The 17,569-nt window shown below is 38.9% G+C and overlaps 1 protein-coding gene across 2 annotated transcripts in view; it reads right to left on the bottom strand.

Moving 5' to 3' along the window:
• PPP2R5E (protein phosphatase 2 regulatory subunit B'epsilon) overlaps positions 1-17,569 on the bottom strand; it is a 145,257-nt gene that overhangs the window by 48,980 nt on the left and 78,708 nt on the right. For both annotated transcript variants that reach the window (XM_021701542.2, XM_021701543.2), the window contains exon 3: positions 17,266-17,462. In XM_021701542.2, coding sequence (XP_021557217.1) covers positions 17,266-17,462 — 197 coding nt within the window. The remainder of the gene's footprint in view (positions 1-17,265; positions 17,463-17,569) is intronic.

Genomic DNA, 17,569 nt, shown 5'->3' with positions numbered 1-17,569 from the left:
TGCATGGACCTGACTTTTTTCTCTCTTTTTCCTTCTCCTCTGATTCCCCTACATTTCTTTTCATCAGTTTTTTAACCCTCTCATTTTCTCATCTCTCCTTTCCCATCACCACCCTCCTACGTTACTGGCCTGCCAGTGGCCCTCAAAGGCACCTGCGGACACTGTTTTCCTACCTCCGAGCATTCAGAGCTACGATGACCTTGCTCAGCATTAACAGAAAAATATAACCATCTCTTCATCCCCACTGCCTCGTCCAGACCTCCATCTTCAAACATCTTGATTACTGCCAAGTTTCCTCTCTGGTGTTCCTATTCCCCACATCCCTTCTGTTCCACATCCCCCAAAAGACTTTGAGACCCTCGAGAACTCCTTACTAATTTCTGAATGCCTAGCACCTTCATATACAAAAAGCAGAAATAACAAGGGTCGCCAGATAAAATACAGGACATCAATTAAATCTGAATTTCACATAAACAAATAATTTTTAGTTCAAGTATGTCCCACATCTTGCACGGAATATAGTTAAGACTAAAAAAAATAATTCGTTATTTATCAGAAATTCAAATTTAACTAGGTGCCCTGTATTTTTATTTGCTAAAACTGACAATTCTAACACTAAGAACCCCTTCTGGTTACAACTCAGTTGTGACGCGAACTGTAGCGCTGTCGCAGGCAAGGCCTGGAACCCAAGAGCTACTTGCGTTGAGGGACTGGCTGCTCTTTTATTTTTCAGCTCTTTGGTTTACCTCTGATTACTGTGAACTATGGTGCAAAAAATAAATAAATAAATAAAAATCAAAGTCTTGGCCAAATGTGAAAGAGACGACGACTTTGCAGGATCCCAAGTACATGGCCCCATAAGTAAAGAGGAAGAAGTGTTTAGGCATACTTTAATCAGGTTTTGATTAAACAACTTACTATTTCCTGACTTATAATAATCAAAATACAACTATTAACATATTTTTAAAAGATTTTGTTTATTTACTTGAGAGAGAGCGTGCAGGCGAGTGCACAAGCAGGGGGCAGGGCTGAGGGAGAGGGAGGAGGGAGAGGGACAAGCAAACTCCCCACTGAGTGGGAAGCCCGACCTGGGGTTCAATCCCAGGACCCTGAGATCATGACCTGAACCAAAGTCAGAAGCTTAACTGACTGAGTCACCCAGGCACTCCACAGCTATTAATATTTCTAAATAGTATATTTAAGTTACTGCACGGAGAAAACCCCTCCCTTTCCCCAATCTCTTTATCTCCATAGAAACTACTAATTTTACACTATGATTTTGGTTGATATTTTACTGTTGCTTAAGGAAAATGACTAGCGCATTATAAAAGAACAGAATGTGGCTAGTGCTTTGTAACTACTCACTAAATATTTGCCAAGATTAACAATGAACGAAATAGAAGGTAAGAACAATATAATGAGTTACTAAAAATAACAACAACAACTAATGAATACTTTCAGTTCCTTTTAGTTATATATTTGTTAGCACTATTAATATTTAAGGCTTGGGTAAAAGCGGGCATATTATCTTCTCAGGAAACCACTTTTAATTACAGTATAAGAGCCTTAAACCATCTTCTCTGTGTCTTAAAATACTACTTTCTAGATGAGCAGGTATCATCTTTTCTTGGATAAAAGCATGAACTAGTTGACCTCATGAACATTTCTCCTTCTGTTATCTGTGACACTATAATTTCATACAGTTATGCAAAACTGCAAATATACTAACTATAAATATAAAAATGACATCATAGCCATAAAATGAATTTTGAGATTACATCCACAAAGTAAATTTTCTAACAAAAAGGAACAATATGAATGATGTTAAACAGAGAACATCCAAGCAAATTTATAAGTGCCATTATTCCTCTAGCAATATTTGTATTAAGATCTCAAGCAAGTAACAATTTCAATGATATCCCTCAGTTTTTTCATTGAGTTCATTCATTCATTTGTTCAACCTATAATCCATCATGTACTGAAAAGAAATAAAATTATTTAATCAAGCATTTAGAACCAGAGGGAGAACCCAGTAAATGCAATGTTGAAGCTACATCATCACGCATTATTCTCACAGTATTTTGTGTCAGCCCCCAAAAATGCATTTAAATAAATATGATAAAACATATTAAAGTAAGTAAAAGTCACTTTAAATCTCTAAATCAGACATTTGAACAGAGGAGACTATTTCTAAACATATCAGAATTTGTATTAAATGTTTAAATTCTAAGAATAAGAACTAAAATTCAAACAGAATTTGCCTAGATACCCTGCTATACTATTTATGTTTAGAACATAAAATTAATAAATAATAAATGTACATATAATGTCAAGTTACCTCTGGTAACACCAAGAATTCTTAATAGTCCCAGTGATAAAGAACTTTCAAACCTGACTCTTGGCCCCTTTTAAAGTAGTTATTAATAATTATTGATATATAAAACCAAGGAGAAAAATCCCAAAGCATTTGTAATTATGCTCAAGAAACTTAGAGCAGATATATCTCTTTTAAGCTGGAACTTTGATTAGGAAACAAATGGCAAATTTTTAAAACTTTCAATTAGCACTTAATTTACTTCACTGGCAATTTGTTCAATCAGTAATTTGTTTCTAAAGCCAAACCATGTCTTTTAATTACTGTAATAAGTTTACTGTAGTTTTAACTTCAGACTAGATATAAAGTCTCTTTTTAAACCTCACCACCGATGTGAGTGAACAGAGCTGTTTAAAATTATCTGACCTTGTGAAACCATTAAAATCCCTTATTCTAATATAAAGACATGTTCTTAACACTAAATCTAAAGAGAATTTTAATTAAATCAATATGACACCATCCTATATTATGAGCAACCCACTGCAGTCTACCTTTATTCTGTAACATATTAAATATGTAACTGTCACTACTATGTAATGTTATCAATATAATTAAAAATTTCAGGCAAGAATTTCCAGAAGTTATTATTACAAACATGTTCACTTGAGTTAAACATAATGCCCTGAGCCAAAATAATCTCAATGCTCTTGTTTGCCACAAGTAGAGGTCTCAGCAACACAAGAGGGACTAAACCCCTGTGATACATAGGTGTGGTCAAACCACTCCACCAAGGGTATCCACATTTTTATCATAAAGCCACCTTTGTGGACAAAGCTCTACACTTCTGAGGAAACAGTCCGTGATCCAGAACCAAAGACAGTGTACACTGTTTACATGTGACTAAGAAACATGCACTTGTGACAGATGTTAGATTTGTTTTACAACATCCGGAAATCTAGAAGAGGATTTGAAAGATTTCTAAAGTCAATAATTTCAACATTACTGTTACACATTCATGATCATACTTTTAATCTGTATTACCAGGGCCTTCTAGGACATAGCAACTATTCTGTGAAACCTGATTTCTGAAATGAGGCAGAGGGAACATCTTAAAATGATCAAAGCAGCTAAATAGTCAGTTGGAGAAAGAGAAAATCAAACAAAAAAGGAAGTTAAAAAACTCATAGTGCCCAACTAGAATTTTCAAATATGAAGCCAAATTCAAAAGACAAGATTAAAGTAATAGAAATCTTGGGCATGTACAAATTCACAAAGATGTCATTTTTATTTGTATTTCCTTTAGCAAGTATTTCTTTCAAAATCTACTAGGTATATATACCGTTCAGATTCATTTAGACTAACAAAATCTGTGTTCACTGTTATTGCTGCTGCTGCTATTCGTTTAGCTGATAATTGTTATCATCAACGGTCTAATTGTATTTAACATACACAGATTGTTTCTGAAAATAATTTGATTCCTTTAGATGTTCAGTTTCTAGAAGGATTAGAGCGCTGACAACTGTCTGGAGAAAGGAATCTGTCCATGAGAGCTCAAGAACAGAGAAGCAATAGAATTTGAATACAGATCAAAGTAAATACAAGGGAGTTTTGAGGAATACATCAACATTTAGTTATAAGGAGAACAAAGGGAGAAAAATGTGTGAAAAGAAAGTACTCTGTCTTTTGTTCTACTCTCTTTGACCTGCCATGCCCATCAGATGAGAGAGAGATGCCACAAGGGCAGGAAAAGAGACGGGGGGTGGGGTGAAGATGCAAGGGAAAAAGGGAGACATCTGAGTTGAGTCGCCTCCATGTACATTTTATATAAAGTTCAAAATCATACAAAACTAATTAACAGTATTAATGTCCGGATAGTGTCAGGAGAGAGAATTCAAACCAAGAAAATCTGTGCCCTTATCACAGTCGCATATGCAGGCATATTTAAAATGGGCGCTCTGGATGAGACAGGGGCACAGAGTCACTCAGTAGCGGGCTTGTCTGGGGTGAGACTGGCTGGCCTATTTCCTTCCCACCAACCCCCTAAGAATGCTCCTGTAATTGGTGCCTTTTGGTCTTTCTTTTGGGCTTGTCTGATTCTCCAAAGAATCATCCATCTCATGATTAGAGGCACAAGGGATCGGAGGGCTGAGTGGCAAAAGGGCTGAGGATCTTCCCAGTCGATGTGCCCCGCTACTTTCAGGAAGGTACCCACTGCTCTCGGCAGCGCCTAATGTCCATGTCCCGGAACCAGATTCCCTCCAGTGTAGCCTCTGCAGAGAGTCAACCTTCAGTCTTTAGCCGCCTGGTTTTGGGGGAGTGACGTGGGATCAGGAATTCTAGCGACTTCTTATACAGACTTTCCACCAAGTCTCCTCCTTTTGCCTCCATGTGCCCTTACTTGTTTGAAAGGCACCTTTCTGAACCTTCCCGCAGTTAATGTGGTGTGAGTCGGTTACTTCCAGACTTTCCCTGCGGCTGCTTATGGCTCAGCTTTTTCTCGTCTGCCAACATAGTGACCACCAGTTCATTTGCTTTCTAGTTTCCAAAATGCTGATTCTGAGATCTCCTCTCCATTTTGCTTTGTTCTTCTGGGTTTTATTTCTTTTCAGTAATTTCTGTCTGATTTCAGGAGATAAAGGAAGTAAATATATGCATGTATTCAATTCCCCCTATTTACTCAAAAGTTAGCAATTATTTCCTATTAAATTACATCTTCCATTCTCCAGTAACTTTTCCTAATTCAGGTAATTTAATTTTCTTATACAAACACGTCAATCCCTTTTAGTGGGAAAAAATCCAGTAGAACCGCAAGAAAACCAAATGGCAGCTCTCTAGCCTTAGCCAAGGTAAAGTGATACCATCATCAGTTTTCTTTCTCAGAATTAACACCAACCACATTAATAGGTCTTAGTGTGAAGCAAAAGAGAAAGGAAAGCACATTCTGGATCTTGAGATCATGAATACAGAAGTCAGACGAATGCCTGAAAGTCGTCATTTCACCCAACGAACAACACAAATCGGTACCCCCCAAAAAAGTCAGCATTAGAACTCAAGGTAGCGCAAAACTGAATCCGTGGCACAAGGCTCTTCTCTCAATAATCACTGCTCTGTCCCCTCTCCTACTAGGACTTCGGTTTCCAGGGCACTAGGATGTCCTTAATTCCACTTTTTCCAGTTATATACAGAGCATTTCTGACATCTCCCTAGATCTCAAATTCAATCTAGTCAAAACCAATCTCATCCTCATTGACCTCCACTTCCCTCTAGAATTCTCTTCTTACCTTCTTCATTCTAAGCCTTTAGAATTTTCTTTAACTCTTCCTCTCCTGTATCTGCTTTAAATCATTTTATTTATGCCTTCACAATGGCTATTCAGTGCTACTGTGGTGTTATTTTTTTGGAAGCAGCTTAAATGTCCCAAAACAGTTAAGTAGACAATCATATATCTCCATAAGGGACTATTAGGTAGCCATTAGAATGTTTTTTAGATTTACTTAATTACATGAAACATGTTTACATCACAATGCCAAAGAAAAAAATTTTTAATTAAAATCATATAATCATATATGCTAAGTAATAAAAATAATATATATTATTTTTACTACATATATATGTGTGTGTATATATATATATATATATATATACACACACACATAGTAAGCTCAGTATGATACAATTTACATATATAGTAAGATTGGGGAAAAAAATGTTTAACAAGAAGAAAAAGGAAAGGAGCACAAGGAGATTTTCCTGAGTGATGGCAATCTTCTAAATCTGCAGTTATGGCTATATGAGTACAGAGAATTATTAAATTCAATGAACATTCACTGCCTAAGACCTGTTCTTAAAATCTGTGTTGCATGTTAAGTATATCTGAATTTTTTTTTTTAATTTAAGGGAAGGCCTCATTTAAAAAACAGGCTAGACGGAAACGGGCTAAAATGTGAACAATGATTGCATTTAAATAATGAAACTATAGATAATTTTTTGTCCTCTGGTTTTAAATTTTCTTTGATGAGCACAGGAGAAAAATATAAGAGATGGGGAGTTCTTTTATATATTCTTCTCCATTTCCTCTTTCTTTGCCACCATCTGACTAGATTAGGACAACAGCCCTCTGCCATCAGCCATCCTGGGGTAAATCTGCCAGCCTTAAACCTCCTTAAGGGAGCTGACAGAAGGGTATGGACTTTCTAGGTGGGGCTGGAGAAAGAAAAGTAAGAATATCGTTTACATTTCATCTCCTGTTCAAAAACCTTAGCAGCTCCCTGTTGCTGTCTATAAGATTAAGTCTAACCTCCTCTACTTAGCTTGCCAAGACCTCTGTAATCTAGACTCATGCCCGCCTCTCCCCCTTATTACTCACAAATCCTAACCATGAATGCTCCACTCCCATTAGGCTTCTATTACAAGACTAAACTTTGCTCAAAATAAGAAGCAACTTTTTACCTGTTGAAGTGGTGACCATAACGTTAAATTAATTCTCTCTAGAGTCTGTTAGCCCCACACAAAATCATCACAGAGAAATGGTATTTTACACACAGAGACAACTATATTACACTGTCTCCAAAATTGGAAATGTAGCAGTGAATCTAAAAGTGAAGATTGTTGTTATTAAATCTTAGAATCCAAAAATAGAGGTGTAAACACTGCAATAGTCATAGTGCTTACTGTGTATAAATACAGAGCAGGCCCTCGTACTGGCTGGTGTTTGCAGTCAAAGCACGCACGCCCCACACGGAGGCTAGCCATGCAATACCAGGTTTTTGCCACATCTCATTGTATAGGGACTTTGGGTCTTCAATCCTAGAAAAGCACTAACTGCTAAATTAAGTGATTTCTGTAAGAACCAAAGTGCACAAGTTGATAAAACAGTAACAACATGGGGATTTTTTGAGGACACATATATTCTAACATCTGCTTTGAACACTTTATGGTTCAAAATTAGCTAACACTAAAGGAAAAATTAAACCTCTTAAATATTGAATTTAAAAAAGCACACAGAGCACTTGAGGCTTCTGATGCTCATTTCCGGCAATTGAGTATGTGTCCTTATTTGAAATCACTAATAAACAGGAAACTGCCCAAACTGTCACTGTCCCTTATTCTGTATGTGTCTCTGTGACCCTGCATTAGGAAAACAAACCTTGGGTAGCTGGTGAGTTATGAAAACAAAAATGCATCTGAACTAAAAATATGATCACAGATTAACATCTTCACCCATATAGCTTCATAACAAGTTGAGTCAGACAGGCCACTCCAAGGGAGAGCAAGACAGACAACCCTCCCTCAAGGACCTCACGGAGGCATGCTGGCCTCATCTTAGAAGGGAGGCTGGTGATGGGTATTAAAGAGGGCACGTATTGAATGGAACACTGGGTGTCATACGCAAACAATGAATCATGGAACACTACATCAAAAACTAACGTATGGTGATTAACATAACATAATAATAAAAAAAAAAAAGAAGAAGAAGGGAGGCTGGAGTGCGGGTGTTAAGTGCCTCAGAAAGAAACCAAGAAAGGGCTCTAGGGATAGGAACTGCCCACTATCCCTGTTAGCTTCCATTTTAAATGTGGATTTAAAGAGCATTGCCAGGGCGCCTGGGTGGCTCAGTCGTTAAGCGTCTGCCCTCGGCTCAGGTCATGATCCCAGGGTCCTGGGATGGAGCCCCACGTCGGGCTCCCTACTCTGCGGGAAGCCTGCTTCTCCCTCTCTCACTCCCCCTGCTTGTGTTCCCTCTATCGCTATGTCTCTGTCAAATAAATAAATAAAATCTTTAAAAAAATAAAAATAAAGATCATTGCCTTCTGATTATTTACCCCTCAAGTAACTACTCTTACCTTCCCGAACAGGGCAAAACAGATTCCCCACTTTGTACCTGATGGCAGCAGAAATACAGACTCAATTTTCCAGCACCTTCTCTATTGTCTAAACTCAACACATTTTTCTAACTTTTCTAGAGAAGGCCAGAAGTCCCACAAAAGGAAGAGGCCTGCATTATTCCAGAAGTGTTCTACCCTATTCTCATAAAGCCCTTAACTTCTTCAGGAAGGGAAATTCCACAGTATTTCAAAGCAGCTCATTTAGCAGCTAACACTATCTGCCCAGCCCCCACTCCCTGTTTGTTACCTACATTTCTGAAGAGTCAAAGAAACATTATATTCTCCAATATAGCTTGCTTATCCATTTTATTAAAAGATAAACTTGCTCTCCAACTTACCAAATAGTCACAACCAGTCCTAGTTTTATTCCAGAACAACCTCTCCGCTATGTGTCACCCCTTGCCCTCCTGGCACTGCTTCTCCTTGCCCAGGACCTGCAGCTGCCTTGGGCTCTGGTCTTTCTAGTTTTCCCTTCATTGCTCAGCCAAGCCCCACCTTTCTCTATTCATCACTGTAACTGCATTTTAACTCTAGAAGTCCCTTATCTTATCCTCACTTTCCAGAGGCAACTTCCTCCGCAGAAGTCACTGGATAGCATATTTCTTCTTGTTTTCATCTACAAATCAAGTTTGGCTTTTCACATTGGTCAGAAGCCAACTACCTCCTGGAAATGACCTGCTCATTGTTTTCTTGCCAAATTCTTGCCTCGGGCATTACCGTCTCTGAGAATTCCACACAGAAGACACTCATTTCTCCGGCTTTTCCTGCTCATATGCATCACAGAGGTAAAACCAGCTTTCTCCTTAGAGAATCAAGTAATAAATCCCTCCCTCTCTCATTTCTGTCCTCGGTAGAGAGATGGCTGAATGAACTACATAAACTAACAGCAAGTGCTAGAATTAGCCAAGACCCACTTATATATATAAACCACAGGCAATATTACCCAATCATTTTATCATACATTTTTCTTAGATTTTTTTCCAGAAGTATTCCTTACACCGCTAACCATATTTTCAGTTTTGAGGTTAAATTAAAAGGTAGGAGAAAAGAGAAACCAAAACTTGAATGCAGTACTGTAACTCATCCTGCAAAATTTTGCTGCCAGCTTCAGGGAAGAGGGAAAGAAAGAGGGGGAGCACTCTCCTTAGAGTGAGATGATAGTATTGGACACATCAGTGCTAGACAAGTCACAGCTGTCAAACAATTTTAAGTATATTGAAAACTCTGAACAATCTGTAAAGCAGTTAAGCCAGAAGGACTACAGCTTGTAAATGAAGCAAATAGCAATCATGAGTAGTTCAGTTGCTTCCTGAGTAAAAACCCACTCCTTAGCACATTTAAATTAAAACTGAACACATTAAAATCCCTGTCAGATTCCTTGAGAGAGAGTGTGTGCAGGAGAGAAATGGTAAATTATTAATATAGACCTGAATAGGCAGGTATATCAGGAAAATTTGTATTTTGGCGAACTAAGGGTGATATATATACCCATGTATATATAATTATACACATACAGGCACATGCAGATTTATAGGGTCCTCCAAAAAAATAAAAAAAAGACTTGAAAATGAAATTTCCCACAGAGAATTAAAAGTTTAAGTCTACAGTCAGAGAAAAAATACGGGAAGTTACCTTAAAGAGACCAAAAAAAAAAAAAACAACCCACACCCAAAAAGCCTTTCAGGCTATCGAGACTTCATTGTAACCAGAAAATGTGATACACCCATCTAAAGAAAAAGGTTAAGTCTAACAGGGGCGCTAAAGGTAGTGTCATGACTAACGACAGTGGTAATGACATCACAACAACCTTCTAAAGTCACGGTGGGGTAAACGAGCTTAAAAAGGTAAAGACTCATCTAAGACCCCAGCTAAGTAAGTGGTAGGACTGGGCCCAGGTCTGTCCGTCTACACCACTCACCCAGGAAAGACAACAAAAAGGAGGCTGTACACATGTAAGTGCTTCCAAGGATTAGGGGCCATTATGGAGATGGAGGGATGTTCAAATCATCTAACTCCCTTGCTCCAAATTGAAGCTAAGCAAGCAACATAAGGATGCCTTGGCTCTAAGGATTAGGTATTTTACTACAAACTTTGTAAACTGTGAAACTATTATAACAACCTACCAAAACTGACACAAGATGAAACAGAAAATCTAGAGTCAGACACGTATTTAAGAAATTGAATTCACTACCAGAAGAAACCTTCCAACAGGGAAAACCACAGGCCCAGATGGGTGAAATCATTCTAACAACTTCATTTTTCATCTTTAGTTACTGCCATAAATGGGAAGACCCTGCTTCTTTCCAATCTTACCTTATATTGTCCGAGAGAGCAGGATTTAGCAGAGCTGCATGTGTGGTAAAATCAAGCTTAAACCATTCTGGATCAGAAATGTCTTTGAATATTCCATCAAAAGCTATGGATCTTCAAAATACCACAAAAATACACAAAACACTCAAAATTCTGCAGTCAACACCAGAGAATCCACTAACCCTATAAAACCAACCTAAAGACACCCTAAGATGCTAAATGAATATTAGAAAGGGAGCATTAACCAAACAAGTACAGTACTATTAAGATTTACAGCCATTAAGGAAAGGACAAAGTGCCTGCTGGTTTCTCTACCCCCTGAAAAATTACAAATGGTAACAATCTGCTCCTAACCTTGAGCAGGAAATTCTTCCTGATCTCATTCTAAAAATGTCTTTTGATCTTCTTCATTATCATAACCTTAAATTCTAAGTACCAAGAATTCTTTACTTTCTAATTTAATTCTCATGTCCTATCTTTTAGACTTATCCTATCCTCAAAATTTACCAATAATTTCAGTTCCTAGATGCCTTTCCCAGGTATCACTCAACTCTCTTCCATTATTTATACTTTCAATAGTGTAAAGAGCCCATCACCATATCACCCCCACCACCACCACCACATGGGTCAGATCGTATCTCCTTTGAGTCTGAAGAGTCACCTCAAAGGCAAATTCTGGCCAGGATGTATGGTTACATTCCTTATCAAATACCAAAAGATGAAAAATGGAAATTTCATATTCCCCCCTGGTAGTTATCATTCCCAAGGCTACTTTTAGATAGTTGTTATTTTATGAAAAGAAACTCTGTCCTTCAGGCAAGAAAGTATGTAGTGAAGTTAACAAAGCACTACTAAAAGTCTGTGTAGGCAGACTCGGAGGCCTTTAATTGCAACTTCATAATTTTGTACAAAACCATATTTTTCTATTAAGAGGTGAGCCAGGGCTGTGATTTCCGGTTAAGTCAAAGGATATATAAAAGATAAAAGACTTAAGATAACCAAATGACAGGGTATAATTTGAGAGTAGAAAAAACAAAGCTAATGGTGGCCAAGAAACAATAATTAGGACTCAAGGAAAAACTTCAAGAGAAAAGAAGAAAAAACTGTCCAAAATATTTTATCTTAAAACTATATTACCTTTGGAAAAATCACATACTCTACGAATTGAGGTATACAGGAATTTAACCACAGATTAGGGATGGGGCAGACTTTGAAACCAGTAAGTCATAAGGACAAAATATGAGAATTTTGTAACAGCAAACAGCCAGTGCAACAAGGTATACTTTCTGCAGGAGAGAAATAAGATTTTATTCTAACGAAGATTCCATCACCATACATGCAATCACTATCTACAGTTATCAGCTCAACTTCCTTCTACTTCACGCTCTCCTCAACCCTCTAGGTCCCACCTGCAGCGCCACACGAGAGCCCAATGATGCCCCCGTACCACCTGAAATTCCAGCATTGTTCTTTTTTCTCTCCTGCCCTCCCTCCATACTGATAATTACCAATCTTCATCTCCCACTTTCCACATCCAGGTCTCCCATAACCTCCAAGTCCACACATCAAAAGTCAACTCCTCAGCTTCCTTCCACACCCTGCTCGCCCTCCTGCCGTACCTTTCTCAAACAACAGCACAACAGACCCGCTAAACCACAACGCTATCCTAGACCCCCCTCCTCTCTCTCGCACTCCAAACACCCACACGAATGCCAAGTGGCTTCAATTTTACCTGCTAAGTGAGTCTCAAATGCCATCCTTTCCTCTCCTTCTCTACTTCCACACACCTATGCTTGCTTTAGGCCCTCCACAACTTCTCTACAGCAACAGTTCCCCAATCGATTCCTCTCTACCTTCAATTTCAGCCCTCTCCAGTCTCTGGCTCGCTGCCATCACAATAGAAACCTCACTGTGTCACTCAACTGCTTCAAACTTTTCAATGGTTATCCACTGTCTGTGAGGTTCTTTCAAGATCTGGCTCACATCTACAGCTTCCACTGCCACCATTCACCTCCTCCCACTTCCCAACACACACACACACACACACACACACACACACAAAATGCTATAACAACACAGCACTACTGTGTTTCTCTGAATATATTATGGGGTTTGGAAATTCCTTTGCATCATGGAATTCTCTTTTTCATTTTCAACACTATTTCAGCCACTTAGAAAACACGCATTCACCTTTTAACACCCTACGGAGGCTTTACTCGGTAAAAAGCCTTCCTTGACCATCTCTACTTACCTCTGACTAATCGTCCCTCTCTCTACTCCTTCCTTGCCTTGTACATACTTCTATTAATGCACATATGACATTTTTCTTATTATTTCTTCACGAGTATCCCTTCTACCTGATTTTGAGTTTGTTGACAGAGCAGGGCCCCTGCCTTTTTTTATCGTCAAAATTTAAAATTGCAGGTCTAAGTCATTCAGTAAACTTTACCTGGAGTTCACTAAAATAATGTCTTCACCAATGAGATTTCATCTCATACTTGAACTATACCCAAAAGAGACATTTTTGAAAAGGAAGATGTGCAGATATAAACAGTATAAAATACAGAGAATTCGAGTTTGGGGCGGGAGGCAGGGGGAAAGCACAAGATTACTGGGAGAGCCAGAAATTCTAAAAAGTCTTTCAAATGGATGCATGGCAACAGAACCAAAAAGAAAACATTAGCATAATGTGGCAAAAATACTGCCTCAAGGACAGAAGCCTGACACTTGAGATGATACAAAGCAGAATGCGCCAAAGCCTAAAAGAACTACAAGCCCTGATTCTGGTTTTTCCACCAGATATGCCCTCATGAGAAATATATACCTAAGCAACTAGTATGGATGCAGAATCCATTCTAACTTTCTTAGACTGTACTGACCAAAAGAGCTGATAGTCTTCAGAGCTGGAAGGTGGAGGCGATTGTCATCAACCCCCTCCATTTACAACAGGAGAAATTGGGGCTTGAGAGAAATTACTTGCCCAAGATCTCACCACCAGTCACGTGGAAGATGAGAAATGAGGAGAGTGACTTTCACATTTTCTGTCTGGGGCTCTCCCCACTACCCCACACTACTCTTCTGCAGGTAAGTTAGGTGCTACATTGTTTTATTTTATTTACACATAAAGAGCTATTTTGCTTTCTTAATTCTAATAGCCTGGAGGTGGCATCCAGACTTCATTTAAATGCTAAAAATGGCTTCCACAACTCATAGATTACTTTTATCTGTCACTCTTTTCTTGCCCTAACAAGAAATGAACTCTCAAAGGACAGGTCCCATCAGGTTAAATCAAAGGCTTCTCCGAACAGTGCTGACACCAGAACATGTCATCACGAGTCCATGACCCATCCTAGTTTATAAAACCTAGCTATCATTTCACTGATATTTCACTAAAAGCACCACCATTTCCTTCACTAATCCTAGTGAAGCAGTTGCATTTTACAGTAACAAGGCAGACGAGGTGGGGACAGTGACATACGATCCACAGACAGGATCATCTTGGAATTGCAGAATTTGAGCACCACCAAGGCAATGGACTATACCACATCCAGTCGACAGCATCTTAAGTCCACAAACAGGAACTCTGGGTTCCACCAATGATTGTAAAATCAAGTACATAATTACAGAATTATCAAAACAGAATAATAGTATTATTGACTGAATGCCTGCCATGTGTTACAGACTATTTTAAGAGCTTTATACACATCATTACTGCCAATCCTCCCAAACAGCCCAGAAGGGCACGTGTGATACAAATGAGGAAAGTGGGCAGTGGCAGCACCAAATATACAAGGAGCCTAAGAGGTGGCAAAATGGAAGGGAGGAGAGGACACCAAGTGGGGCCCTGGTTCCAGCCCTTCTCACAGAGCAGTAAGCGCCCTGCTTGCTAGATTGTACGTGTATCTGACGTGGTGAGAACCTTGATGTACGAGCAAAGCATAACAAGTTTACTTAGGCAGAGTATTTACGGAGCAGGGTAGGAAGGACTATGGCCACCGTTCCCTTGATCCCATGTACCTCTCAGCACCACACAAAAAGTGAGGGCCCCAAAGATGGAGGGCTCCGTCCAAAGTCATGGAGCAAGTTAAGTGTGGCCAGAGCTGGCACTTGAACCCAGGTCTGTGTGGCTGCAAACTCCTTTCTCTTTCTACTCTCCCCCACTAGCTCCTGCTCTGTAAATGCCCCACATTACCTAAGAACCATGTAAAAATAATAGCTACAATTTCACAAATCATGAGATATGAAAAATAAATTACACCTCTGAGAACCCTAAACTACCATCTGGAAAATAAATTTTCTAATGCCCTAGAATAGCATGTGTGCTACAGATTTAACACCTCCTAAGGTAGGCTCAAGTGTATTTTAAAACACACATTCACACACAACTGACAAGAGACTTAAAAAAAAAAAAAAAATCTGGTAGGGGACTGGGAGAGGGTAGCAGAGAAGGGAAAACAGTCTCCTTTAAAAGACCAAAGCTGGTTTAGATCCAAGCTAGTTTCATAAAAATAAAAATTTTATTATGCCAAATACTGGGTTTAAAAACTGAATATAATCCAATGACATTCAATATCTTAATCATAATTTGAGAGCCTGGAATGCTCACATTGAAGAGAGAATTCATTCACTCATTCAAAAAACTCCAGGTAGGCCTGTGCTAGGAGGTATTCCAGAGGCCACAAGGTGAGTGGGACACAGCTCCTGCCTGGAAGTGCCTATAGTCTAATTAGAAAACATTGGACAAACACATGTGGAAAAAATTAAAAAGCAGCAAATGAACAAATTCCAAAAGGCCGGATTGCCAAGAAGTGGAAGAACTGAAGGAAGGAGACAACTCAGGGCTTTTTGGGCAGCAGTGGTAGCAAGTCTGGAAAGAAAGGGGAGAATCAGAACTAGAGGCGGGGGCCAGGTAACACACGAAGGTCTCTGAAACAGCGGGAAAAGAAAGGCTATTAAAAAAAAAAAATCAGTAAATATACAGCTGTTCTCAGACAAGGGCAAGCTGACATGTATATACATATAAGGATATTCATGGGATACTGGTTAAATAAATTATGGTGCCTCCAACAGTGAAATACTACGTAGCTGTAAAACTGAATAAGACACCTTGATGTGTATTGATATATATTATATATGGATAAGTAAAAAAAAAAAAGCAAGGTACAGGTAAGTGTGTATACTATGCCACCACTTTTTGTATTTATACTATATGCTCGTATATGCTTACGTATTCGTGGACTATCCATGGAATGATACAGAAGAAGGAAGTTATAAACAGTGGATACCTCTATTGGCTGAGAACCCAGGTAGATGAGAACCAACGGGCCTTGCTCTGCAGAAACTAGATGGACTAGAGTAAACCCTAAATATCAGGTTAAGAAGTTTAGATAGCATGCAAACTCCAGAGCAGGGCTTCTCAACAACGGTACTACTGACATTTAGGGCCAGATAATTCTTTTTTGGGGGCTGTCCTGTGCTGCATAAGAAGTTTAGCTGCATTCCAGCCTCTCTCCACGGGATGCTGGTAGCACGCCCCTTCCACCCCTGGTTGTGACTGCCAAAAACGTCTCTAGACATTGCCAAAGTGCCTTGGGAAACAAAATCACCCCTGGTTGAGAACCAGTGCTCAAGAGCTACAATGTTAAAGTTAATCTACAAAATATTCTGCTACGATATTCTTGCAAATTAACAACAAATGCAATACACATTCAGATATAGATCTGAGGAATACACTGGACGTTGTTTTGAAATGATCTTCATACATCAGTCATTGTTTCTCAAGTTATGATAATTCACATCCCTTCCCAAATCTGAACTATTCACTTTTAACCACATCTACTCCACCACAGATGTCTCTGTTCTGTATTTGTTGAATACAAATGATACAAGTTGAACTGAAAAGCTAGACAGATTTTCAGCAATACAGAGAGAGTGGGCCAGATTCTCCAAAGGGCTTCCCAGTGGGGCACTGACCCTTCTGAATCTCTGCAGCACAATTTCACCAGTCAGCAGAAGAGCTCCTCCTCCCCCAAGAACACGTACTCTCTAGATCCAAGAGCTTCTGGGATGCCAAAGAAGGCAATCTTCCCATAGAACTCTATCAGAAAACCATATTTTGGCTCAGCTTTTCCAAACTAATATAATTACTGACCCAATAAGAACATAGTTACTTCCATTATGCTAATAATGTTTCTCCTCATAACTCCTAATGACCACACAAAGTGCAAGACACTGTTCAAAAATAATGAAAGACATCACCCCTGATTTCAAGATTATAAAGACAATGATTAGTTTATAAAGCCAGGACAGGCTTTAACTAGATTCTACAAATCACAATTTTATTAAGGTTAAAGCCATTTCTAATTTACCACAATGAACAGGGAGGAAAAAAAAAAAAAATCAAGACATCCAACAGGCTTGAATATTTTTCAAACACAGATCTACAACTCGTGTTGATTCTCCTGTGGCTTTTCTTTTCACAATGCCAGAAATCCAAGAATACCTGGCAATCTTGGCTTCATATTTTGAAGTCATTGATTCTTCCAGTACTGTTGTAGGTGAAAAGTTCTGGATCTCATTCTCCTGAAATCACACTCTTCAAATTCTAGTATTGTTCCGACTACTTTAGTTTAGCTCTCAGAAGGCTGGCTCTCATTTGTGGAGGTGACCTCCAGTGACCTGACTCTGCAATAAATACACCTGTGAGTCGCTATGGAAGGTGCTTAAAAGTGTCCGCGGCGAAAAAAAGAAACTCACCATTCTAACTACTTCAGGGTAAGTCTGCTCTGTCAAACAGCCTCTGCTTATTGTAATGTAGTCCACCAGTTCATTAAGAGTGGAGCGCTTGTATTCTTTCATTTTAAGATCAGATAGCGTGTCCATGAAGTCAAAAATGACACAGCACTGCTGAAGTTTCTTTAGGAACAGTTCAGGCTGCTCTGAGGATGGAACGTCTAAGAAAAAAAAAGGAAATGGTGTAAGTCTGTCATCAATTTCTAGGTAACAGGAATTCTCTGTGAAAGTTACTTCAAAAGCAAGCTCAAAAAAATAAGAATTCACA

This window comes from Neomonachus schauinslandi, chromosome 9 (assembly GCF_002201575.2).
Source record: "Neomonachus schauinslandi chromosome 9, ASM220157v2, whole genome shotgun sequence".
NCBI lineage: Eukaryota > Metazoa > Chordata > Mammalia > Carnivora > Phocidae > Neomonachus > Neomonachus schauinslandi.
The sequence above is the reverse complement of the archived record's forward strand: the minus strand, read 5'-3'. Positions and strand labels throughout refer to the sequence as shown.